The following is a 26434-nucleotide window of genomic DNA, read 5'->3' as shown; positions in this document are numbered from 1 at the left end:
AGCCATAGTGTGTGAGACAAAGCCTCTCCTACTTTTAAGGAAAGACTCCCCCTTCTCACAGTTGCTAGGATCAACTCAAGGTAAGCAAGAAGTGGAGAAATTTTGTAAGGGGTGTTACCAAAATTATTTTCTCTTATCTTTCAAGAAAGAATCCACTTATCCACGAAGTGAGTAATGGGCAAGATAAAATCTCTAACTACACTTCTATTTAATAACTAGAAACGGTGATACCGATAAACCAACATCAACTCAAAGGTTAATTAGAGGCATACCTGTTTGGCTCTAAGTCTTGTTTTAATCTATTCTATAAGAATAGCCTCTAATACTGGGGTACAAAAACTTCTAGAAGTAGGGAATTCTAACTATTTTTGTGAATTGAGACGACAATAGAAGATACAATCAAAGCTTCATGTCTATGTATCGCCACAATTGCTCCCAGTCAAAGCTTTGGCTTTGATTGCTTCTTAACTCATTATCTTCTATTATTTAAATATACAATAACCAACATGAATCAAAGATGATATACACAAATTACACTCAAAGCTTCTAATGTGTACTATCACAATTGCTCTCAAGCAAAGTTTCAGCTCAATTGTGTATTTGTATTCACTTTTCTTTGAAACAGTACTACACAATCAAAGTTGTGCTTGCACAATTTTATTAGAGCTTTCTTGCATACAATAAAAGATAATTTTTACAATGAGGGGGGCACTCCTTATATAGGAAAAAAAGTGAGAAAAAGGAGGAAAAAGTGGGAGCAACTCAACCACTTTGACCCAACAAGACTAGGTAAGAAGAATTATTGGATTACATGTCAGGAGGACATGCAATTGCATCACATGCAATTCATCTTCTACAACTACAAAAATGAAATGCTAAAAACTAAAAAGAAAAAAAGGCAGAGAAAATTGATTGAGATTTTCAAGGAAAGCCTTATATTTGACAATATAAACATGAACCATAGGAAGATCCAGAATCTTCAATGTCTCTAAAATGGCTTCAACTTTGATTGCATTTGCATGTGCTGATGTAACAACTTCGTAATGTATGCTGATGTACTTGAATTTAGCGAATATGTTCATTGTATGTGATCTGAAATCTTCAAAAACAAAATCAGCATTGACTCTGTTAGTATACCCTGAAGTCATGTCCTCCTCAATGAACAAGTTATCATCTTTAGTAAGGACATTACATCTCATCTGTCTTAGATCGCTCATGATCTCCATTTCTACTAACCAACAACCTTCTAAGGCTCCCTGTATTTTTGTCAAAAGCTTTTCCAATATCTACTCCTTATGACCCATGAGTCCCTGATATTTGTAGAACATATTCGGGGATGGGATCACATCACATGAAATCAAGACATCCAAATCAACATTTGCCATTTTATCCCAAATACCCAAAACTTCTTTCAGGGTATTGGTCTCTTGGTTGAAGGAAGCGATCATGTCATGGAGTCTTTCCTCAACACCTTTGATACATTCAAGCACTTTCAATGCATCTTTGATCAACTGAACTCCTTCTAAGATAACTTCTTTGAATCAAGCCTTTTTTGTCTCGGATCTTCGATTCACTTGGGCTGTTTGAGATGTGATGACTACAAGCTGCGAGGATTGTTGGTGTGGATTCTTTTCCAAGAGCTCGTGATTGCTATTTGACAAATTTGAGAGTGCATCCTAGGCATCCTTTAACCACCCCATCCGTGATTGTTTACCAAGTTTACTTTTGGTGAACTTGTAATTTGAGTGTTTAATCTCCTCAGTTGGTTTTTTGACCAAAGGCTTTGCAATCTCCGCATATTCTGTCTTTTCAGAATCAACAACAATTCTTGAAATGACCTTTGCCTTTGAGAATTTAGATTTATTCTTCTTGGTGGTAAGATCATCTAGGGGTAGTACAAACTCCTTTTCGTGGTGATTTTTCCCAATCATGCAGGCAAACTGAAACCTTAATCTGCTGAAATTGGAACAACGGCTTCAACAGACATTGATCTTGATTGTATTTCTTTCGTCATTGTGCATGCTTGAGTTTGCATAGCTAGAACCATAGGTGTCCTTTAAGATGACTTTGTCATGAACATCTCGAACTTGCAACCGAGGTATCAAGTTGGGAAACTTGACCTTTTGTGAGAGTCGGAAAATAATCAAATACATTTCCCAAGCTCTCACAGTGCTCCAAGGTGAGGATGGGAGCTGCAGAAGAGACGGGAAGTGTCGACATGTTCACTTCCGAGACGAAAATGGTAGGTGTGAATACATTGGAGAATGAATCCACATCCAAGAAAGGTTCCTCCTGAGTAGATAGCACTTGGTTGTTTGACAGTCGTGAAGGAGATATGATCATTATCTCTCCCTCTTCCTCTTCGTCCTCTTCATTAGATTCTTCCTCTGATTCTTGAGCTTGCATGGGTGCTTGAGAAGGATATAAGGGTGGATTTGATCATTTTCCTCCTTTGAGCTTAAACGTTTTAGCTAGCCCTGAAGAGGATGAACCATCTTTCTTTTTAATCTCTACTTGTGATCTACTTCCAACCGCCCTAAAGTAATTGCAATCTATCCTAATCTTCGGATGTACTCTCTCGAGGCCTTTTCTTTTCAGCCACTTGTTAGTATTCAGTAAGATATATTAGAATCTATCAAAGACATAAATTCCTTCCTTTTGTTGCCACAATAGGAAAAGGGCCAAGCTTGTCAAACTAAGTATTGTGATACTCTAGATCCAGGATCACGTTATCATCTTCAATCTCAAAGCCTTTTGGGATCTCAACCATGTTGAGGTTGGTGATTTGCTACAACATAAGTCTATAGTAGTCCATTTTTTATGATGTCTATCTATGTATGCAAGTCAATCCATACATCCTCCATGCGATGAACATTGGTGAATGCTCTTTTGATCTTTGAACGCATCCCTCAGTAGTCAAAATCAGATGTAGCTTTGAACTTCTTCAAGGTTGAGCTGAAGTTCTTCCATAGCTTTCACTTTATACCTTGAATTAAGTGTATACCGACCAATCTAGAGGGGTTTGGTAGTGGTAATGTTGAATCTTGGTTTGTACTAACTGTGTTGGTATGATTGCACCTCCATGAGCTTTTTGGCCATCTCCATCAGAATGATCCTAGGATATCTCGGTAATCTGTACGGTTCTTCTTGAAACTAACCAACTCTCAGATAGGTGAAAGTTGGAAATTGCAAGAAAATGCACCTGAATTGATTAACTTTTTTGGCAGGTTTAATATGATACTCTTTTGACTACTAACTCTTTCTCAAAAGGACACCTAAAATGTGCAAAGAGTGCATTTTGTAGCCTTATGTAATGATGCTTGCTATGTGTCAGTGTAATATGGTCATAGTAGTTCAAGATGGGAACTAGAGACTAATCACCCTTGGTGGAAAGTCCTGAAAATGTCCCTATGGTTGCAACAATGTAGACCAAATATGAATTCATGTAGAATGGTGCTGATGTACCCACATTAATCAATTGTTCGCACAATCTTGTACTTATAAGCTCTCTCCAATAGGTGGGTTCCTTCTCAAAAATCTGGAAGATGAACTTATACATCCAGGGTTCAAAGTTACCAGATTCTTTGAGGCCATAGATTCTGGTAAGGAGAGTTTATCAAATCATTAACTTCTAGGGACAAGTAAGATTTGTGTATTGCTCTAGGCCATCTAGAGAATCTAGGTCTCGTATTCTCCAACCAGTTATCATTGGTATGCCTCTGATAATCCAATTTGCTTCTATTCCACAATCGCAGAAACATTTCTTTAGACAAATCAACGCATTCTGAAGTCTGATGGACTTTGAAGATTTACTCAATAACATCTAGATCTAAGCTGATAATGACCTTACCATCTGCATCCTTAATTGTTTTTGATTTAGGGCTCAAATGAAGACAAATTCAAGTTCTAGGGCAGCCATTTTTAAAGGTATTGCAAATATATAAAATGAACACACATGTTTGCTCAAATGCAATGAATTTGATATAGCAGAATGCAATGTTGGTCTCCAGCTGAGATTTAAACACAAATTCTCTTCCAATGTTCACTGGCCCTTCCAGCAGCAACACGGGCATTGAATTTGAAAATGTAGCCCTGTAAATGCAATTGATGCTCCCTTAAAACTGATTGCAGCCCTTCTAGAAACCCACACTAATACATCTGAGATTCTAAGATCTTAGAGTTTTCCAAAAACCAGTAATATAACAGCAAAAACGTGCTTCTCCAGTATGATTCAATTCAGCAAAATTAATATAAACAACAACAATAGATGGCCCAACTCATTGCCCATTGAAAACCAATTTGAATCGCAAGCAAAGTCTAAAAGAAATTCACAATTTCTTCAGCTCAAACCCTCAAACTTCAAACTCACTGCAAAATGAAAACAAAAGATATTCAATAATGATTTCATTTGCAACAAGTCATTGCTTTTATAATAATAAAACAATTCGTCTTTATCACTCTAACAATTAGCTTCATGAAGACCCTTTTAACTTAAATGTCTTTTGCTTTATCCTTAGGCACATATTTGAATAATTTAATTTATTAACTCCTTTTGGCTCCAAAAATGTCTTTTTCATCAATATCATGATATTAAGGTCTTTGTTTTCAGTGTCCATGATTTAAAACTTTTCAACCCAGTTCTAATGAGTTATGACACTAAGGTGATCAATATACAATACCGGCAAAAAGAGCATCCTTAAAGTATTAAATTAAATAATAATCATAATTCACTTATCTTGCGATAATGACTAGAGAAGCATCAGAATCGAAATTTGAGATCACATGAGTGATCTTGATGAAGGAAGACGATGAATGAAGTTGATGGGGTGACTAACTAAAAATAGATGCTCCCTCCAAGATTCTTGGAGCCAAAACTAGAAGCTAAAAATAAAATCTGAGAGAATTATTCAACTCCTCTAACTCATTTGAGCTCATCAAAACCGTTCATTGACTTCCTACATATAGTAAGTCCCACTAAACGAAATCATAACCCTCAACGAGGTCCTCTAATCACCAGTATTAGCCTACAAAACCCCAGTAATAGGCTAAATCCATCCACTATCACAGTCATGCTAAAAAAGGGACATTACAATTCTCACCATCTCCTAAATGCGATTAATTTTTCTAATACACATCATATACTACTTCTTAAAGGTTTGGGATACACATATTTCACAATACTACCCTTTTTGTCACAAGCTGGTATGACTATAAATGTGTCTGAGTAAACGTTTTTGTAAATGTGTCTCTCATAAAACTTCACAGGCTAGCTGGAAAACTAGTTCTAATACCATTGTGATATCCCCAATGTATATTTAACCCCCAAAAAACTCCCAGATAATTTTCAGAATGCAATCAGTTAAATTTCAGATTAACCGTTATATAAATCAGCAAATTCTCATAGCAGAATTCTCGAAATTGTTATTGCATCTTAATATTCAACAATACAAGAACTTAATTAATATTCTTAAATATAGTGCCAACAATCAGATTGGGAAAACTATAAATGCACCTTTAACTCCAAATGTGAACTCCATCATGAATTCACCAGATATGATGAATTGGGTTTACATCCAATCCACCAATGAGGCTGAAGGTTTCTGTCAGGTTCTGAAAATGAAAGTTGAATGCTTCCAAGTTTCTCTTAGAAATTGAATCCAATATCCAAGCATTGTGAAATGAACCAAACTTCCTTCCTTTAATGCCAAACGCAATGACCTTTTAGTTTCCCCTGCTTGTCTCTGTCTTTTCTTTTCTTTTTTAAATATCCCTTTTCCCACCTAAGAGAATAATATGGCCTTATAAATCAAAGTGACTTATTATTTTGCCTTTTAATTTAAAATTTACTTTACAAAACAATTTAATTATCAAGCAATAAAATAAGTATTATTTGTTTATATTATGAGGTATTAAAAATAGCTTATTTATATTAGAGAGTTGTTACAGGATCTCTCCTACAAAATATGCAATTCCAGTCCTCAAAATATGTAAATATGCGTTGAAAGAAAAGATATGAGAGATACAATTATTTGAGTGTAAAATCTGCTCATCAGATATCTGTCAATTTTTCTAATATGGTATCACAGCAACACGATTAAAGAGAATTCTATGCCTAAGATTTTGTTATGCTTTATCATTCTTGTTTTCTGTGGAATTTGCGGATCAAGGACATCATGCTCAAGAAGATTGAGAACAGTGGGGATATTCACATTGGAGTAGAGTGTTGTGAATATAAGAACTAGAATTGGAATTGTTGTTGCTCAGTTAAAGAAACCAGAATTCCTAACTCAGGAGGCCATTACCCTATGCGCCAATATCTCGCTTATGATGAGCAACATCAAATTCATGATGAAGCTGCCAAGTACCTGATCCAATTTATTTGGGATATATAAGTCATGTGCGTACAAGCTACTGTTGTTGTAACATACAACCTTGTGCAAATGACTTACATGTGCTACTTTGCATCTGTCGAAACTAAACATCTCAATCATAGCTACATATATCAGTGGAACCATATATTAGAGAGGAAAGGAACTTCCTTCACATTTGGTACAGTAGTTATTAAAGGGTGGATTAAATGTTTAGGAAGGCTATTCAAGATCCAACTGAAGGGAATTCGGTCTTGAACATGTGAATACATGATATTGCACATTTTTTGGAAGCACGAATCACCATTGTAGTTATTTGTTGACTTGAAAAGGCAATTTTGCATTGAGCAGTTGGGATATGACAATATGCATCTTGGAATAAGAGTGAATGTCCTCATGCCTTTACTCAGCTGCTGCTACACAGATAGCTGGTCCAAAAGATGTTTTATCAACCCTATAGTCTTAACCAAAGGATATGATGTCATAATGCATGGAGACTCCTTCAAATTCCTAGACAGCTGATCCATGATTGTGTCTTTTTCAACCTTGTGGTCCCAAGGAATACCATCAACTTCGTCCCTCTAAAGCTGCCCATATAACTGAATTTTATCTTTCTTTTCATGACCCTTTATAAGCTAAAACAAATCTTCCTTCCTTTCTTCCACATAATCCTCAATCTTGCGCTTTGTTAGAATGGCTTCAATTTTTGCTCACATTGGTTGATAGCATTGTTAACCAAACTACAAGCATTAAAAGGAGTCTTATGTGTTTGTTTCAAATCAGCCTATATGGTAGATAGTAACTGTTGAGAATAACCATTGCTCTCCTCAATGATTAAAGACATAATGGACTGCATATAAGATAAAACATTTCTCTTTTGATCCCATTAATAGCAATTAAAAACTTATGGAACATACCAAGAATTAAGTCTTCACAACCAAGATCCAACATAATCACACAAGCTCTAATTTTTTCAACAGATTCTAAGATTCTGGCTATCTTACCAAAAGATGGATTATGGATATTACTCAATCCTTGGAAGCTTTTTGCGATCAATCAGAATACCTCCTTGATAACTTCTTGTTGTAAGGATCATGTGGTGTTGTTATCCTCATAACATGAACAATACGTTGAGTAACTTCAAGTCTTTACCTCTTTATCAGTATGTCTCAACAACATTGGCTTAACCAATGAAATCGCAGCAAGAAGGATGTTCACTTGTTTACTCTTAGAACCTAGTTGTTCTATTGTGGATAAAAAACTCTTGTTTGTATCCAAATCACAAAGTAATCTATGCTTTGATTGAGGCAAATATGCAAGTTTCCTTTCTATATTGTGGAGCTTTTCTTCAAGGATTTGTTCCTTGTCCTTGGTAATAAATTTTGGTAGTTGTCTAAACATGTTTTGTGGAATTCCGATGCATGCTTAAGCAAGCTAATACTGCTGAAATGGCCAACCCTGTTATATCAGAATTTGCAAAATGTGCTGTAAGAAGCTTCTGTTTGTTTGAACCCTATTTTTTACCACTTCTACTGGAACATTTTGTCAAACGGTTTGAATGCATGCAAACCATGAATTTAAGTGACCAAAAGTATTGCAACTAAATGTCGATATCAGTGAAGTTCATAAATGAGATGGCATACAAATTATCAACATCCTCTTGCAGGATAAATTCAGCAGGAAATTGAAACACACTAAAATATCTGACCTTGATTGTGGAACTGATATGTATAATGCCCGTCCCAAAAAAAAACAAAAACAGAATGTGAACTCATAAGTCACTGCCGTTATCCGTAAGTTTGAGCTCCACTTCTGCCCAGAATTCTCTTTAATTTGTGCCCATGTTTTGCCAGTACTCCCTTTTCAATTTTGCCAGCTCCAATAGAGTCCAACTCTAATGCCAAGAAAAACAAATGCTTCATCAACTCTAATGCAGGTTGATTCTAGATATTGTTCATTTCTGCTAATAGTTGTGACATATTGCAAGGGAATGAAGATGCTATTGTGCTCTTGTCAACAAAACTTGAACCGATAAAAGATAGACAACAATATCAAAGCTTAGCCAAATTTTAGCTCCCTGATATTTTATTAAATGTTTGTTAAAGGCTTCATTTGTTTCTGAGAAGAAGTTTTGTTACCCCTCTCTATTTCTGCAAGCTTTTCTTCGTAACTCTGCCTCAATTTTAATGCAGTCACATAATGGAGATTAAATCTACTATATGTTTGGACTTAGCAATAAAATCTTCATTGTTTCATCATTAGTATTTCTAAAAGCATTCTTGCATACAGAGGAGGACTCAACTATCTCCAGATTTAGATAACTTAGTGGTTCTTGTAATCTACATAACCACTTATTGGGAAGGCCACACAATGGATGGGGGGTGACAATCAGCCAGTGCGCACAATGAAAAATGATGATGTCAAGTATAAGTCATTTCAAATTCAGAGGAAGCTATCCGTTCTCCCAAAGCCATGTCAAGTCTCTTCCATATGATATGCATTCACCACACTTAAACAAGACTGATGAAATTTTGGAATTATATTTCGGCAAAATAGGAATCCAATGAAAATCTTAAATACTCTCTCACTACACATTTAGCTCAGTTGATTGATGAAAATCAATTCTGCTATTAACCAGAGTAGTTCTTCAGTGGCATGTGGATTTGATTTAAAGTGGCAACGAAAGAGTTGGCAATGGACTCTTGAATACTTCCATGACAAGTAGTACCCATCAACTAAACTTTTAGTTAAATAAAATATGCCCGAAAAATGTCCCTTATAGCAGCATTAATTCATCCTTATATCAATCTCAGCTAGACCCTGTTTATCCCAAGCTTCCAGAGCCAGCCTCATACACTCCAGTATTGGCAATAATTTTCCGTGGACAAGACGTGGAATAATATATTTGCCTGCCAGTTTATGACTTTAATGCTTCAGAAGTCAGATATTCATATATTTCAAGCAACCCAACTTTGTCTTCTTACATTGATCTCCACTGTAATGAATATGAAACAGAGCCCACAATTTTTAGGCATGGACTCATGAAAGTCACCGCTCAAAGAAAGTAACGCTTCCAATGGAAAGGAGATATATATCCTGGAGTATCTATTGAAATGTAGTCAACAACCAATAGGAAGGCACGTTCTCAAATATTAATTCCAGCATCCACAAGCTCCTATAATATTCGGCTATAATGTTTGCATTAATATTTCAAAACTTCACATAGGTGATACTTCTCAAAGCCACCATTATCATTTTGTAATATTTCATGAATTAATAGAGTGGCCCAAATGTAAATCAGGACCCATAAATATACTTGTTTAGCTCCAACCTTGGCAAATTAATAGATATATGGTACCTTTAGTGTTTTCCTGGATAATAATCTTCACGCTGTCTATTTTCCTGGCTGAAATCAATTCTGCAAACTATATTAAAAAAGTTGTGCTCCAGACAATAAATGAACTAGCCAAATAGAATACACTCTGCTGCTATGTATTATGCCAAATGCCAAAGAGGATGCAAATGGAATATAATTCTCAGGAATATATAATATTTTGTTCTAAACAAAGGCCCAATGAGAACTTTGTTTTTAGTCTGCCAAAATGAAGCCACGACACATACATAAATTCCCCAAAGCTTGGCCAAATCTAGATCACCAGATAATAATAAGTTACACCTTATTAATTGATTTATATAATAACCTTATACTTTCCAAGAGTTCACAGCATTGGGTATAATGAAGTTCTTGAAATCTCCTAAATGTGATTAATTTTTTCAATACACAACAATGCATACTGCCTCTTAAAGTTATGGGATCCACATATTTCACAACACTGCCCTTTTTGTCACAGGCTGGCAGGAAAACCAGATCTGAATCTACTGTAATATCCCCAATGGATATTTAACCCCAAATAAGTCCCAAATAATTTTCTGAATGCAACAGATAATTTTATGCAGTAAATGTCAGATTAACCAGTAAATAAACACGCAAATACTCACATAAGAATCCTCGAAATTGTTATTACATTATTGTAATGAGCAATATAATAACATAATTAAAATTCAATCTTAAATACAGTGTTAACAATCAGATTGGAAAAACTCTAAATGTGATAAGTTTGATAAGCATAGGGTCTTGTGACAGATGCCAGATATGACGGGAAGTGGTACGTTATCAGGAAGCTCAAGGTTGTTATTTAGGATTCTCCTCCTAGGTGGGAATCAAGATCAGCCCTAAGGCCAAATGATGGTTTTAGTGGCAGTGGGGCAGAGCGGAGCCTCACATTGGTTTCTTGCTTGTCCATTGCTATAATGGTAGTGGTTGCTTATGGTCCTTCCCTGGTCTTTTCTTGGACGCTCTTGGTTCCACCAACATTCTTCTTGTTATAGAGACTCGTGAAAGCCCTGGCTATCCTCTTCTAGGTGTTTTTTGTTATCAGTGGTTGTCTTCTTTTCAAGATGGTATTAGGTGGTCTAGTGGGATCTAGGGGCTGGTGGAGTTGCTTGTTTGGTCAGAGACTGTCTTTTCAATACAACTTCTGTATCTCACTCCAACAGCTCTACCAGATTCATGTGGATCCACATTAGTCAAACAATGTCACACTGTAGGGACATGTTCATCGTGGTTTGCTTCTTTGTCCGCCTCCTCGTACTATGTAGTTCACAGCTTGGAGAGTGGTAACCCTTTTGAGGGCCTTCATGAGCACGTTGCCAAGTTTTCTGCCATGGGTGACATCATCATTCTAGCAAATTTAATACACAGAGCAGGGACCCTCAAGCCCCCCTCCACAATTATAGGTCAAAAAATTAGTTGATACTGTGGAGTTGGATCTGAGCACTGAGGGCATGTAGAAATTCTCAATGGATCGTTAGGGTCCCTTTACAAGATATGGTCACTATCTTCTACAATTTTGTGAGTCTTCAGACTTCATGATCCTAAATGGACTTCCTTGCTTCCTTGGGTCTGGTCATTTCATCTGTTGGCTCCATTGTGGTGGTGTGAGTATTATTGACTATGCTCTCTTCTATGCTTCTTTCATCTCCTCCATCCACATCACCATCTCTTGCCTCCCATTGGCCAACCATTCCCTCAGCCTTGCCCTTAGGGTCTCCACCCCCTCACCTCTCCACCCCTTCTACCTCTACGTTCTCACCCCCTACCCCCCTTGAGGCAACCCCCACAAACACACCCTTCACCTGCGTCACCCGCTTCGTATTCAAGAGTGGGCTCACATCGTCTTTGTATTCAAACAGACCACCAGGTTGACAGAGTGGATAGGATTTTTCGCCTCTTCTCTCTTGGGGGGTATGGAGTCAAAGACACATTGTGTTTTTCATTGCCCCATTTATTATGAGATCATGAGGAGATTCTACTACTTGTTTAGAGGGTGCAGGAGCCTATCCTCTTTCTTTAAATACATTGATCTGAAGTGTCTTACACTTTATCTGCAGGAAGCCATGTGGCTCCATGTTCACACTCTTGAGTCTCAATACCTGTCGAGACAGGATTTTGACCATCTCATCACCTACTTCACTTCTAGGTCTTTTACCTAGGGGACAAAGAGGTCACTCGGCCTTTCCTCTTCTTCTTCAAGCCACACCAAATCCTTGAGACCTCGTAGTGGGTTCACTCGGCAAGACCAACCTACCTCCAGCGGTACCTCAAGACAACCCAATACCATTACATGCCTTCGCCTCAAACGTATCCCTTGATTTTGGGCTACTTCTTGCCTGTGAGAAATACTTAGGCTCTTCTTGCTTCTTGCTCTGTCTTTTCTAATTGCTATTTTCTTGTTTCTTTCCTTTTTTGTTCTTTTTGCAAACATTGTTTTGTGCTCCTGCTGCTGGCTGCTACCCTGTTGTGATCTCTTCTGTTCCTTAGATCCGCTCGTGGTCTCTTATTGGAAATTAATAACTTATCCTATCTTTATCTGCCACATCTTTGGCCTTAAAACAACATTTTTGAGCAACCTACAAGCATGAAATAAAATTAAGTTAATAAATTGTAAAACAATTTAGAATTGAAACAAGTGAATTAACCTCCCACTCAAGTCTTTAGGAGTAGCCGCTAGCCCTTTCACACTAGATTAATTCCTGCCACAAAATTCAGCCAATAGGGACTAGCTGCAGCATTGAACGAGATGTTGTTTAAAAACTAAAAATTGGCACATTGGATGTCAACTTGCCGATGTACATTGTTGTTCCACTTAGTACCCTCTTGTGATGGTTGTGCTCCAAGGGTGTTTATAATGCACAAAAAAGCTATCTATAGAAATATGTGTGACAATGGTCTACGAAAACTAGTGGAAGTGGAAGCCAAGTGGATGGTTGATTTTTCAATCTGTAGGCCATGCTAAGAGCCCACTATGCCCTCAAGTGCTACTTCTTCATCAAGGTTGGCTAGGATACCTAGTCAATACCCACATTATTTCATTATGATATGATCATTGTTTTAGAAAAATCTAGATTATAAACTGATGATGGTGATTGTAAAACAATAAATGATTCTTAAAAAGGAGATAGTGCGAGTCTTGAGATACCTTGCGATTCAAAAATGGCTGCCCTCATGGCCAATTTTGCCCATTCCCTTTGCAACTTTTTCTCTTCTTGGGCAGCAAGCAAGGCATTCATCTCTCTCTATATTTCATCTGTGGTGAATCAACAAACCCTTGTGTCACATCTTATTATCCCTCCAAGGTGGTATTTCAAACAAGATATGCCTCTACTAATTTCTTTTTCGCATTTTATGCATATCACAGTATCATAGTTGGGTCCTTTAAAAGCATATTCATGCCTTGTCTCTAGTCCCTTTAGGGCACGTTCCTACATATCCTGATGGACATGCATCTATTGGGCCATTGATAGACCCAGTGGTAGAGGCATCCCTACTTGTCATTTTGATGAAGAATCAACCTACACATACCACATACAAAACGAGGGCACAAATTTAGAAATTTACTAAAGAAATTTAGAAGCAAACTGAGGTAGTTGAAAGCATTAGATGAATTTAAACATAGTTGAAAGGAAAATACTAAAAAAATTGTTAGGTTGTGAATTTTGTGAGAAAACTATGAAAAGTTTGCAAAAATTGCTAAAAAATAGTGTTAGATCTTATAGATTACCTTCTAAAAGGAGTTAGAGTAGATTCAAAATGGTATGATAGATTTTGTACAAGCTTGGATGCATTTAATACAGGACAATGATTTTAAACAAAAAGAAGGAATTTTGCAAATGTACTTGTGAATCCGAATTCACTAGAAAAATGAGAAGGCTGCAACTGATGGTCTTTCTCCTCATAAACCTTTCTATCCTCTCCAAATACACTCTGCCAATGAAAAACAATGAATGGTATGGCCTCTTTTCTGCCCATCACAGACCTTTAACTGGCACTGGCAATAAGATTTCCGTATTCCCCGAGAAAAGAACAAGTTATTGCCGATAATTTTTAAACTTCTCGGTAATACTTTTGGCACTCCTCTTCAAGAAAGGTTGGGCGATATCTTGATGTTGATTATCTCCTCACCCAACTTCTCGCGAGACATAAACTTCTCGCTGAGAAGTCAACAGTAAGTTAAACTATGGATAGTAGTAATACCAAATAACTCTATGTACTTAGGTATTATTAGAAAAGACAATGATTAGTATCAGATTGAAATGCTTGTTAACATAATAAGACCAACCCTTAATCAACTATAATCATATCAGCATGAAAGAGCAAATCTGCCTTTAAAACAACAATAAGAAACCAGATTCTGATTATAAATTGAGCCCTCAAATGTTGTCCCAACTTAATGTACAAATGTCAAAAGGTAAAGTATGTACATAAATTACCAGATCTAGGGAGCTGAATCAACAATGTTTTGGCCAGTGGGAGAGGCAGATAAGAGCAGGAAATAGCCTGTATCAAAAATAATAATGAATATCCTTACTTGCAGGCATCCATCCAGCCTGTACGTATGTTGATTCTAACCTTAAAAAGAATGAAGCAATGGCCTGGTATGAATGCTGATGACAGGCACCTAGTACAAATTTGCACTAAAAATTTACATCTAAATTGCAAATATCACAAAACGTTGGTGCAGCAGTAGGCACAAGTACAAACTCCACCGAATTGAGAAAATTGCTGTTTTTCTTGCAATCATATATTGTTCGAGCTGAAAAGAGACATAACAACAAGTTATATTGCAATTTCTGAATTTAGTTGTCATTTTTTGGATTGGAAGCCTTTTGGCATCAAAGCTTCCACTTGAGTACGATTGCCTACAATTTTTCATAAGAGTCTAATCACTTGAGTATCATAAAAATTTGTGAAGATATCTAACAGCAAGTAGAGGTAGGAAATTGGGTGAACCAATCTTCCCATTCCATGGTATCCATTCTAGCCCACAATGAGATTCATTAATAGGTTCCGTTTTTCAAGCCTTTCGCCATGAACATGTTGAGGACATCATCCACACTCTTCAAGTGTTGAATCATTTCTTGATATTCCAGTTATGGATACCTCAAAAAAAATACCCTCATGATTGGACCTTATGCAATCCTTCAAGTGTATTACCCTGCAGCTTGCACCAAGGGATAAACTAAATAGGAGACCGTATGAAAGGTCCTGGTATCAAAGAACTTTATCAGTTGAGAATGAATTTAATTGCTAATCAAATGAGCCCAACCAGTGTGCTTTCTTCTGTCATAAATGACATGGATCATGTAAAACATCCACTTTTTGAAGGTTCTTGCTCCCACTTGGCCTGTGACCCTATTGATACTGATCATTAAGCTGATTTATCTGAAATTACCCTACTACAATGTTGGCAGACAGGAAGATTTCTTGGATTCATCGGGCCATTTTTGTGTAGCATCATTTTGGCATTATTTTAGTGTTGTCCCATTCATTGAGCTGCAATTTAAACATGAATTAAATATTTCTGTAGCCATTCTACAATTTACACAGCTGGCAGAAGAAATGATCCCTCTAATGCTAGGCTTATAGTAGCAAGCACCTACTAGTACCAATTTAAGAGACTAAATTGTCATAGGGAAAGAAGCAGATTGGATGAATCCACTATTCACTAAGTTGACTGCTAAATTGCTTCCAGCTCTCAAGCTTTTGCACATCTTTAAGTCAACAATATATATATATGCCCCAACACAGTGTGTGTGAATGGCAAGAACTGTTGGCTGCCCAAGCTCTGCAATCCACTATATTTTTATAATGTAAGATGGTAGACAATTGTTGAAAGTAACTTCTTTCTCTCTAACTTTACAAGAAGTTCAGAAAAACGAGCCTGATGGATACTGAGAAATCAGAATTTCAAGAAGAGGTTCTTGGTGTAATGATATAACTAAAGAATTCAAATGTTTGCTGAAGCAGAAACTATGAAACCCTTTCTGATAGTGGCCCTGTCTGTTGCGATCATCTTGACCCCAAAATTCAGTCTTTGACAGCAACAATTTGTGACAAAACTTAGGCACTTGAGCTGATATCCTGCATTTATGGCAGCAACTTTATGAAATTCTGAATTCAATCCTGACTATGGCATTTTCAACTTAAATAACCTCCACTTTGGCACCTTAAATCTTCATTTAAAACATGCAAAAGCAAAGATATAAACTGTACTCTTCCCTTGACAGCTTAGACAGAGTGTTTTCTGTGATTTGAATGGATGTCCAATAAACACCTCATTACGTATTTACCTCTCGCTTTCTTCCCATAATTGGCTGACCTTTTTGATCGAGATAGAGCTCCTTGCTGAGCTCTCCCTTTTGTATCTCTTCTTGTCCTATTAAATTGTTACCCCTCGTTTAGTCATAATTGGCTGACTGGGATAAGGGTGCCATAAATGGTTTTTGTCTTTTGCTTTTCAATATTGCAATTAGGTGTTTTAGATTTGCACATGGCTAACATTAAACTGTGTTGCATTTTTTGATGAGTATTGCCAATTGCAATGGTCTTTTTGAGTGGCAATGCTACAGGAGAAGTGAAACTTAGGAATAGATTGAATACAGTTTTAGGAGTGCATCACCAGTTGAGTCACCTATTTAGAGTGGCAATGCCAGATAACAAACGAAATAATAACTTGATATTTATAATGCCTTCATTGCTTGCATGGCTTCATGCCATGGTTGCTCACATAGGCTACACTTTTGCTTGGCTAAGCCATAGGGAAAATTCTATTCAGTAACACTTAAATTCTTTCTTTTCTGTTCACACATTCAGCACTCCACTGCCAACTGAGTTGCACCTTAGGATGGTAACACCAGGGATAAAGTGTGAATTAAATTACAACTTGCAATCATACATGTTTGCAACTTTTCAAATGATTGAATTAAATGAATCGTATTTTTAACCTGGTTCAACCATTACAAATGTATGATGTGGCATTCCTCTTTGTTGGTTGTGCATTTTCAACCATTTAACCATTCAAATCACCTTTTCACCTTGGCATTGCAACTAACAAAGGGAAATTTTATACCTAGTTGACATTTAACTTTTACCTCATCATGCTTTTCTGGGGCCATTGCCATTTAACCCGGCTAAGCCTTTTGAAAGGTGTGACAACTTGAGCTTCAATGAGTCCATTTTATCTTAGTAGTCATTTGAACTGCTTTTGCTTGTTAGAAATGTTTGTCCCATTGGTTTGCTTGAAAAGAGTACTGAAAAGATGTTACTTTATTCCCTCACATTTTCAAGGTCTTCCAACCTTCGCCGATGCATTGTCTTCAATTTCACCTTGGAGCCTTCAACCATCAAATGTTTGACTCATCATAGCTTGAGATTTCTTATCCTTGAATGACTTGCAAACATGGCTTGTACACAAGCTAGGCCATGACCTGATGACACAACAAGGATAATCTGTCAAATCAAGGATATTATTACTATCTAAAACTCAACATGAATTTTGAAGTTTCATATTGGTAGCAAGGTTGGTACCAATGCTTCACAATTTACTCAAACTCTTCAACTTGGATCTGGATCTGGGGTGTCTTACCATTTCTACTAATTGCTTTCAAAGGCAGAGTTCACATGACCTATTGGCAATATTCTTAAGTCCTTGGCACAATATACTTAGGCCATAATCCTTTTTATCGATCTTATGTTCTAATCAGTTCTTCCTCTGATTTATTTCTGAACATCATCTTCATGTTACAAAATTTTGACTAACTAGGACCATTGTAGACAATTGTATTTGTACACTAACAGCAAAAAGAACAGTTCACTAGGACCTGAAGGAAACCTGAGGATTAACCGACAACGATCATCACAAATGAGGCGTGAAAATGACATTGCATGGGGGCATCAATGGAATGTGGCTGCCCTAACACTACAATATTTGGTACATGTAAATGTTATGCAAAGCATGCAAAGTAGAAAACACTGCTAATGTGAGAAAAGTAAGGATTGATGTCTCAGTCAATGTGTTGACCTGACATTGTTAAGTCCGATTCAATAGGTTCAACCCTTGAAAAATATTTGAAGTTTGTTGAAAGTTCTTGAGCCTCAATTGAATGCTGTTACCATGCAGGCAGTTAAAATTGGGGAGTAGTGTTGTTTGGTTCCAGTTGAAGTGTTGTCCTTTACAGAATTGACATCCTGGACATGTAGAGTTAATCGTCCATTTGAAATGTGACCATTGCTTAGGAACAATCGTATTATTTTAAAAGGAAATTTAGTAAATACATATTGTTGCACTTGTGTATGAACCGTGCCATTACTTTGTAGGATACCTACACTCCTCAAGCTGTGCCTTCTTGCATATCTACTGTCTCACCTTGCTGTGTCTGAATAATTGATCAACCTTCCATATCTTCATTTTGTTTTATCATATATTTCTATTTTATATGTCAAATTTCTGGTTGGAAGTTCCTTTTAGAATGTCTGAGTAGCTATTTTAACTATCTGTCCCGAGTCCCCAGGACTCAATTTTTTTGTGTTTGCATTTTATATAGTTTCTCTGTAAAAATTGTTTTGCATTAATATTTGTCAGTTGTTTTGCATTAATCAAATTTTGTTACGAAATCTGTACACAAAAGGCATTAACAATCTAGGAGTCTCAATGTTTTCTGTACTATGTTTCAGCAGTTTGAATAGATTTCTTTTTGAATAAACTAAATGCAATTCTACTTTCAGTCAAATGTCAATGCATTAATTGACTCGAAGCTCGAGAAACACAAAAATTTGCGGGAAGAATCACGCTTTTATTGGAGGGAAATTGATGATGGTACCCTGAAGTTTGACAGAAAAGAAGTTGAGGTATGTAATGCTATCTAGTTATCTTGTTTCACATATGGACTATTTTAAGAGCTGGATAAATATTTATCTAGAGTTTCCTTTTTCTTTAATTGTCAAATCTGAATGAAACTTTTTTGTTTTGGAGTTTAAGTTTCTTTGTTAAGATTCCTTTTTGCATATACTCGTTGATCTTTTGATCAGGTTGCAGTGCTGAGGAATTTGACTAAGGAAGATTTAATAGAATTTTTCAGTACTTATATTAAACTGGGGGCTCCAAAAAGAAGGAAATTGAGTTTGCAAGTATATGGAAGTTCTCACAGTGCAGAATATAAAATAGCCAAATATGCTGAAAACTCTTCCAACGAACATGTTATTTTCGATGGCAAAGAAGTTCTCCGGGACACTGTAGATAGAGAATCATTAAAAGATGAGAATGTTGAGCTTGTTCCTTCAGATCAGCTGGCAGATTTAAATAAGGAACTGAAGGAGCATCAATTCAAGAAAATAGATGATATATACAACTTTAAAAGGTCCCAAGAACTGTTTGGCTCATTAAGGAGTGGAGTCAATCATGTTTATTCTTAGTTCCATTTAAAAATTTAACAATAGCCCGTGTAGACTATTAACTTCAATTATATTACCGTTTTGCTCAGTCATTGATAAATCTAGTATTGGAAAGCAATGGTTCACCATGTTTTTCGATACCACAATGTTGGTTAAGACAAGGTATTTAATTACAAGGGTCAGTCCCTTTTATGTCCTTGTTTCCACAAGAATAAATATGGATTCTGATTCCATGTATAATGGCTTTTTCTGCTTTGGCAGTGCAATGATTTTAGCTTTTCATTATCCTTTAAGCAGTTGAATTACACAAGATGCAATAAAGTACAGCTTGTATATTTTGAATCTCATAATGAAAGGAGCAAGTTTGTAGTCCTCTAGTCATGGGAGCCTTCCTAAGAATCCTTTATATTTTACAATATTTTTCAACTGTGTTAACAAAGTTTCGGTGTTAGCGAACCACTTATTTATTTTGAGCTTTAAGTCAACATTAAATCAAAATTCACAACTGGAAAACCAATGTTAACCTAAGGCTGTGCAGTGAAAATATATAGAATGGTTAAATCACCCGTAGTTAGTTATGTGAATTAGATCATGAAGGCAAAGCCACTATTCTTAGTTATTTGTCAGACAGTGAGATTCAACTTGAACTACTCTTGAAAACAATGAAGACAATGCATTTCACTCAAGAAGAAAATATATTTTCTGCAGAGGTAGCATATATATTTTGCATGCAGAAGTTATATATAAGGTGCAATGGTTACATTGATAGCAAGATATGTTTTGTGCAAAAAAATGAGATTATTAAAAAGTCAGAAGGAAAGTTGGAAGAAATGCGCATTGTATTCAGAATTTTTAATCAATATGAAACTATGAAATCTATTTTCAAACTTGCAATACAGTATGTACAAAAGACTTTAAATTTAGAACAAAACTTCAAATTTGCTTTTATATATCTTTATTCCATCTCTTGAATTTAATATGATTGACCCACTTGTTTACGAGTGTTTTCAAAATCCTTTTTTTGACTGGAGACAATAAATTTTCTCTAATTCATGTCTTTGTATTTGTTAAAAAAACTATTGTTTTATCAATTAAAATTGTTTAATATAAATCTTACTTTCTTAGTTGTATGGATTGAAATTAATGAATATATATTTTTTAATTATTTATAATTTTAATTCGTGGAGTTGATTAATTGAATCTAATTGTATATTTGCAAGTTCATTTGTTAAGACAGTTAAAAATAGTTTTAAACTTATATTTCGTAACACATTCAAAAGGCTTAACATATATTTCTCTGGGAACATATGAAATTTGTGTTTTGCAACTTTCGCACTCTCTAGATTTTGAATTTAGATGCTTGAAGCTTTGTTGGGTGGGGAGCCCTCCCTACCACCACCTGTTGAGGAACCCTCCCCTACCCTACTTGAAGGTCCTAAGGCCCAGGCAACGGCTTCTGAGGTTTTTGACATTTAAGTGTGGGTTCGTTGGTCCGTCTTTTCCCTCCCAAATCCTTCTAGAAAGATGCACTCGTTGTGCCCCCAAAAGGTGGCTTGGAGGCTTTCATTGCCGACATCTCTTCTCATAAGGATTGTACTGAGATTACTCTCCCAGACGAAGTGGTGAATATAACGATGCTTGGTCTCAACTTGACTTTAGTTGGACACTTCTTCAACTGTCGGCCTTCAGTACACATGGTCCGAAATGGGTTGCCCTCAACTAGAAACTCAAAGGAAGTGTCTCCACATCGGCGATGTCGGGGGGACTTTTCTTATCCAAATTTACTGCGGTAGAAGATTTCTCTTCTATACTCTTGGGCTCTTGGCTTTGTGGGAAGCATTTCCTCAACTTGGCAATATGGAAGGCGGGTTTTGATCCCTCTGAGCTGATCTAGAAGGCCCCTATTTGGGTCCGCCTCCTTGGTCTCCCTCTAGAGTTCTAGAATGAACAGGTGTTCAAATGGATAGGTGATTCCTTTGGCAACTACATTTTGGAAGATCTAGTTACTCTAGTGAAGTTAAGGCTTGTCTTTGCTAGGTTCTACTCTAATGTCTATATCAACACTTACCTCCCCAACATCATAAAACAAAAGTCCAAGCTGGGTTGTTGTCTTAGGTGGTTGAGTACAAAGGTGCCTCCCTTTTCAGTCAAATCCGCAATGCCAAGGGGCACACTTGAGTTGATTGCAAGCATCCCAAGGCTGAGGATGGCAAGCTCAAAGACAAGGTGGAGGTTGATAACCTTGTGCCCACCCCACTAATGAAGGGAGAAGCATAGCAACCCCTATTGCCCAGCTAGAAGCTAAGACAACCCCCACAACCATGTAGGCCCTTGTGTAGGAGAACTTGTTGGAAGGAGGAGAAATTCCCCTAGTTGTTGTGGAGTTGACAAGCTTGTGCCTCCTGTCAGCCTGGATGTGGGTATCCTAGGTTACCACCCATCAGTTTTGAGGCTAGAGACTAACCCTATTGCGGGTGTCATTTCGCCTGTACTGGCCACTTCCTCTGTTGGCAGGGAGGAAGTGAACTTAGCCCCTGGGACTCTCAACATGTAGAATGGGGAGGAAGAATGGCAAACCCAAAAGAAGAAGACTAGAGGTAAGAAGATGGATGTCGATAACAACACTGAGGTGTGAAGACCTTCTGAAAGGGCATCATGACACAAGTAGGTTGCTTGGGAGATTGCTACAGGGAGACAACTCACCTTGGACGTCAACACCAAAGGTAAGAAATGATTTTATTCTCTTGGAATATAAGGGGCCGAAACAACACCCTCAAGCAATTCGCAGTAAAAACATATCACTAACTATAAAGTTGACATGTTGCTCCTTCAAGAATTTAAAATGACTTTTGACAACTTCTCCACCCTTATGGGAAAAATGTGGCCCAATGCTCTTTTTGTTACTCAGAGGCTAATGGGGCCTCTCAAGGAATTGCCGCCATTTAGAACCCCGATTCAATCAGAGGGGATATGTTTGCCTCTTCACCAACACTTCCTAGTTGTCACCTTCTCCACCTTGGTCGTGCAATGGCAAAGTTTCAATGTGTATGCTCCGAACACTAGACAAGTTAGATATGCTTTATTAGGGAGACCTTTCCACTTACTTCTAGATTTCTCATTTGACCATATCATGGTTTCTTGAGATTTTGACTCCCCAATTTCCCCTTGGAGGAATTAGGTGGCTTGGTGGAGTACTTTGACAATGTGGGAGCCCTTGCCCATTTCCTTGCTTCCAATGGCTTATTTGACATGGAGCTTGTTGGCTACCCCTTTACCTAGTCCAACAACAGGAAAGGAACTCACCTTATTCGAGTTAGGCTGAATAGATTCCTCACTTCTTTTGCTTGGGCTCTTGGGCATACTTCCATTGTCTCCTCTTTGCCTAGAACAACTTCTGACCACAACTGCTTCCTCTTCAACTAGCAACTTATTAAACCCGTGCAACTTTCCCCTTCAGGTTTGAGTTTGCTTGGACCACCCACTAGGATTTTAGAGACATTATTTTGGAATGTTGGTCTTCCTCGGTCCAGGACTCCGCTATGTTTAGAATTGCTAGTAAGTTGGAACTTATAAGAAACAGAGTGAAAGGTTGGAACACAACTAGTTTTGGTAATATCTTCAACAAGGAGTTGGTCGAAAAACTTGATAAATTACCAAAAAGATATTGCTAATGAGGACATTTCCATCAATGTGCATATTGAGGAAGAAAATGTGAGGAAAGACTCTAGGGACACCTTTGCTGAACTTGAAATTGTCTGCAAGCAATGGTCACAAATTAAATGGTTGAAAGAGGGGGATCACAACTTTGCATTCTTCCACTGATCAGCATGTAAACACAAGAAAAAAATATTATCCAATGTCTTAACGACCATAATGGTAACATGGTCAATGACCCGACTACTTTGGAGGATATAGCCTTAAACTATTTCAGACAACTCTTTGACAACAATGAGGATATTAACGTGAAGCAGTTGCAAGACCAACTCCTCTCCAACTTTCCCAGGGCTATCTTTGCTGAGGATAATGAAATGCTACTCTCTAAGATCTCTAATGATGAGATTTAAAAGGTGATCTTCTCTATGGATGCATACAAAGCTTTGGACTTGGATGGCTTTGCCCCGAGCTTTTTTAGAATCTATTGGGATATTGTGGGGATTGATATCTGTAGGGCAGCCAAGGATTTTGTCAAATCGAGTAAGTTGTTGAGACAGCTGAATGATACCTTTATCATTCTTGTCCCTAAAATTGACAATCGCACCCTCATAGTAGATTTTTTCCCTATTAGCCTTTGCAACACGCCCTATAAAGTTTTCTCTAAGATTTTGGTTAATCGGATCAAACCCTTCCTTGGCAAAATTGTTAGCCCTAACCAAAAAGGGTTTGTCTCTGCTAGGCAGATTATTGATGCTACTATAAGCTCCCATGAGGTCATCCACTCTGTGGACCATAGCAAACTTCTTGATATGGCGCTCAAGCTTCATATCTCTAAAGCTTATGACAAAGTCAATTGGGTGTTTCTCTGTAAAGTGTTGGCCACCATTGGTTTCAATCAGAAATTCATATCCATTATCAAAGAATGTATGGAAATTGTAAGATTTGTAGTTATTATGAATGGTAAACCTGGACAAATGTTTACGCCTGCCAAAGGGATTCGCCAAGGGGATCCCTTATCCACTTACCTTTTCATATTGGTTGTGCAAGTCCTTGGCTAAAACATGAACCAACTAGTCAATATTGGTGTTATCAAAGTTTTCAAACCTGCTTCCACTCTCCCTCCTAAAGTTATTTAACAATTTGTTGACAATACCTTATTTGGAACTTCCTCTGTTGTGTAGGTTAGGGAATGGAAAATGCTTCTTAGTAACTATGCAACCACCTTAGGTTAGTGCATTAACTATCAAAAAGGTAGAATTTTCCTCTTTAACGATGATGTTAAATTGCATGGTAAGATTGTTGGTATCTTGGATTGTCGATCGGCTACTCTCCCTTCGACGTATTTGGATCTCCCCCTTACGGCTAAGGAGGTTAGGGGGACATTTGGAATTCTATCCTTGAAATGACTCAAAAGAAGCTAGCAAGTTGGAAGGGTAAATTGCTCGGCAACACTGGCAAGCTTCAGTTGGTTTCTACTGCACTTCAAGGTATCTCGATCTATTTCCTCTCTATCTTCAAAATCTCAAGAGCTATGGATGACAAGCTAAAGAAAATTTAGAGAGATTTCCTTTGGTCAGGGGGGAGAAGAACAAGATATTATCATTGGTTAATTGGGACCAGGTTTGTCTGCCTAAGATTGGTGGGGGGGAGAGGGGGGTTAGGTCTGCATAAGATGCACAACTTAAACCGTACTCTTATGGCCAAGGTTGCCTAGAACCTCCTAATTAAGAAGGCTAGTTGGCACAAAATCATGGATGCAAAGTATCTGGATTGAAGAAGCTACTATAAACTTTTTGCTAAAAATGGTGACCCCTAGGGCTCATAAATTTGGAATAGCATCCTGAAAAGGTGGAATATTCTAAAGAAAGGTATCCATTGGGAAATTGGTAATGGATGGGACACTAGGTTTTAGGAGTATGCTTGGCTTCAAGATTCTCCCCTTATGAACAACCAATTATTCATAACAACCTCCTCTTGATTGGTTTGCTAGTGGGCAACTACATTTCTAATGTCAATTGATAACTGGTCACAAGTTATCTCGCAAAGAGGAGACACCTACTATTGAGAAGAATAAATACATATCCATGATTGGAGGTTTGCAATATCTGACTCACACAAGACCAGATATAACAAATGTAGTTGGAATAGTAGCAAGATTTCGAGATGATCCTAAGGAATCACACTATGCAGTAGTAAAGATGATTTTCATATATTTGAAGGGTACACCTAATTTTAGATTGTGGTATGATAGATCAAATGACTTTACTCTATGTGCATATACTGATGCAGACTGGGTAGGCAAAATGGATGACAAAAATAGTACAAGTGGTGGAGCATATTTTCTTTGAGGAAGATTCGTCTCTTGGCTAAGCAAGAAACATTGTATTTCACAGAGTATAGCAGAAGAATATTATGTACCAGCACCAAACAATTGCAATCAGATAATTTGGATGAAACAGAGGCTAAAGGATATTGGGATAGAGTTCTTAGAACCTATTATCATACATTGTGATAACACAAGCACGATGAGAATGTCCAAGAATCATGTGTTACATTCTAAGACAAAGCACATATCTATTAAGTACGATGTTTTGAGAGAGATGGTTGCAAAGAAAGAGATCAAACTAGAATATGTGAATACAAATGAGCAAATTGTGGATATATTTACAAAACCTTTGTCTAAGGATATATTTGAGTATCTTTGAGGTATGCTTGGGTTTATGCCCTTGCCTACTTCAGAATAGATGATGTAGACATTGCATAAGTCTAGTGGTACAAAGCACTATTGTTTATTTAGACTATATGTTGATGCTTCATTTACGAGGGAGTATCTATGTTTGAGTTGAGTCATGAAGGACTCTTGGTGGTTGGTATTGAACAATATCTTTGGACACTTGGGTTGGTTGAAGACATTTGAGTAGTAGATTGACATAATGATGCATTTTTCATTGATGTCAATGGGGAAGAATGAGCACATGAAAAACATATCAGTTATGGCGGAGAGTGGGTGCATGAGAGTTACGAAGAAAATATTAATGTCAATGGGGGAGAGACATGTTAATAAGAGAAGTATAGTAATGGGGGAGCAGCAACATTGATGAGTTATTCCTAAGAGTTTTAGATTTGATTGATGAAGAGGATTTGAAAAGATGAGAGCAGCAGCAGTGGTATATTTGGTATTCTTGTAACTTAATTTTTTTCATCTATGTTTTCATCAATGCCAAAGGGGGAGATTGTTAGCATGAATGTTGATGATATTCCTATGGGGGAGTATCCTAGCATTTCTAGAGAATCGGAGAGATTGATAGCGTAATTAAGTGTTGCATTTATGACTACATTTGTCACTGATGTCAACATACTGTAAAGATTGGCAGAGTAGAAGACAGAGATCGAGATCGTACAAATCAAGGATTGAAGATGAGGTCAAGCGCAATTGAGGACATGTACTACAATGTGTCTTGATTCAATGGCTAATTGTGCATGCAAAAACTCAAAGACTTGTAAGAGTTATGTGAGACATACAAAATACAGTTTGCAGATAGAGTTCTTGAGAAGTAGTTTTTGGTGTTCAGATTATATCTCCTAACAAAGATTGAATCTAGTTGAGCGCAATTAGACAAAG

General features: G+C 37.1%; 1 protein-coding gene across 1 annotated transcript in view; it reads left to right on the top strand.

The window, feature by feature from the left end:
* The window catches only part of LOC149562341 (Insulinase (Peptidase family M16) family protein), a 333865-nt gene extending 314330 nt beyond the window's left edge, over positions 1-19535 (top strand). The window contains exons 25-26 of the mRNA XM_089825868.1: positions 18493-18615; positions 18796-19535. Coding sequence (XP_089681994.1) covers positions 18493-18615; positions 18796-19179 — 507 coding nt within the window. The 3' untranslated portion in view covers positions 19180-19535. The remainder of the gene's footprint in view (positions 1-18492; positions 18616-18795) is intronic.
* The last annotated feature ends 6899 nt before the right edge of the window (positions 19536-26434 follow it).

This window comes from Cupressus sempervirens, chromosome 4 (assembly GCF_028749045.1).
Source record: "Cupressus sempervirens isolate cs-2001-9-10 chromosome 4, ASM2874904v1, whole genome shotgun sequence".
NCBI lineage: Eukaryota > Viridiplantae > Streptophyta > Pinopsida > Cupressales > Cupressaceae > Cupressus > Cupressus sempervirens.
This window is presented reverse-complemented; position numbering and strand designations above follow the sequence as displayed.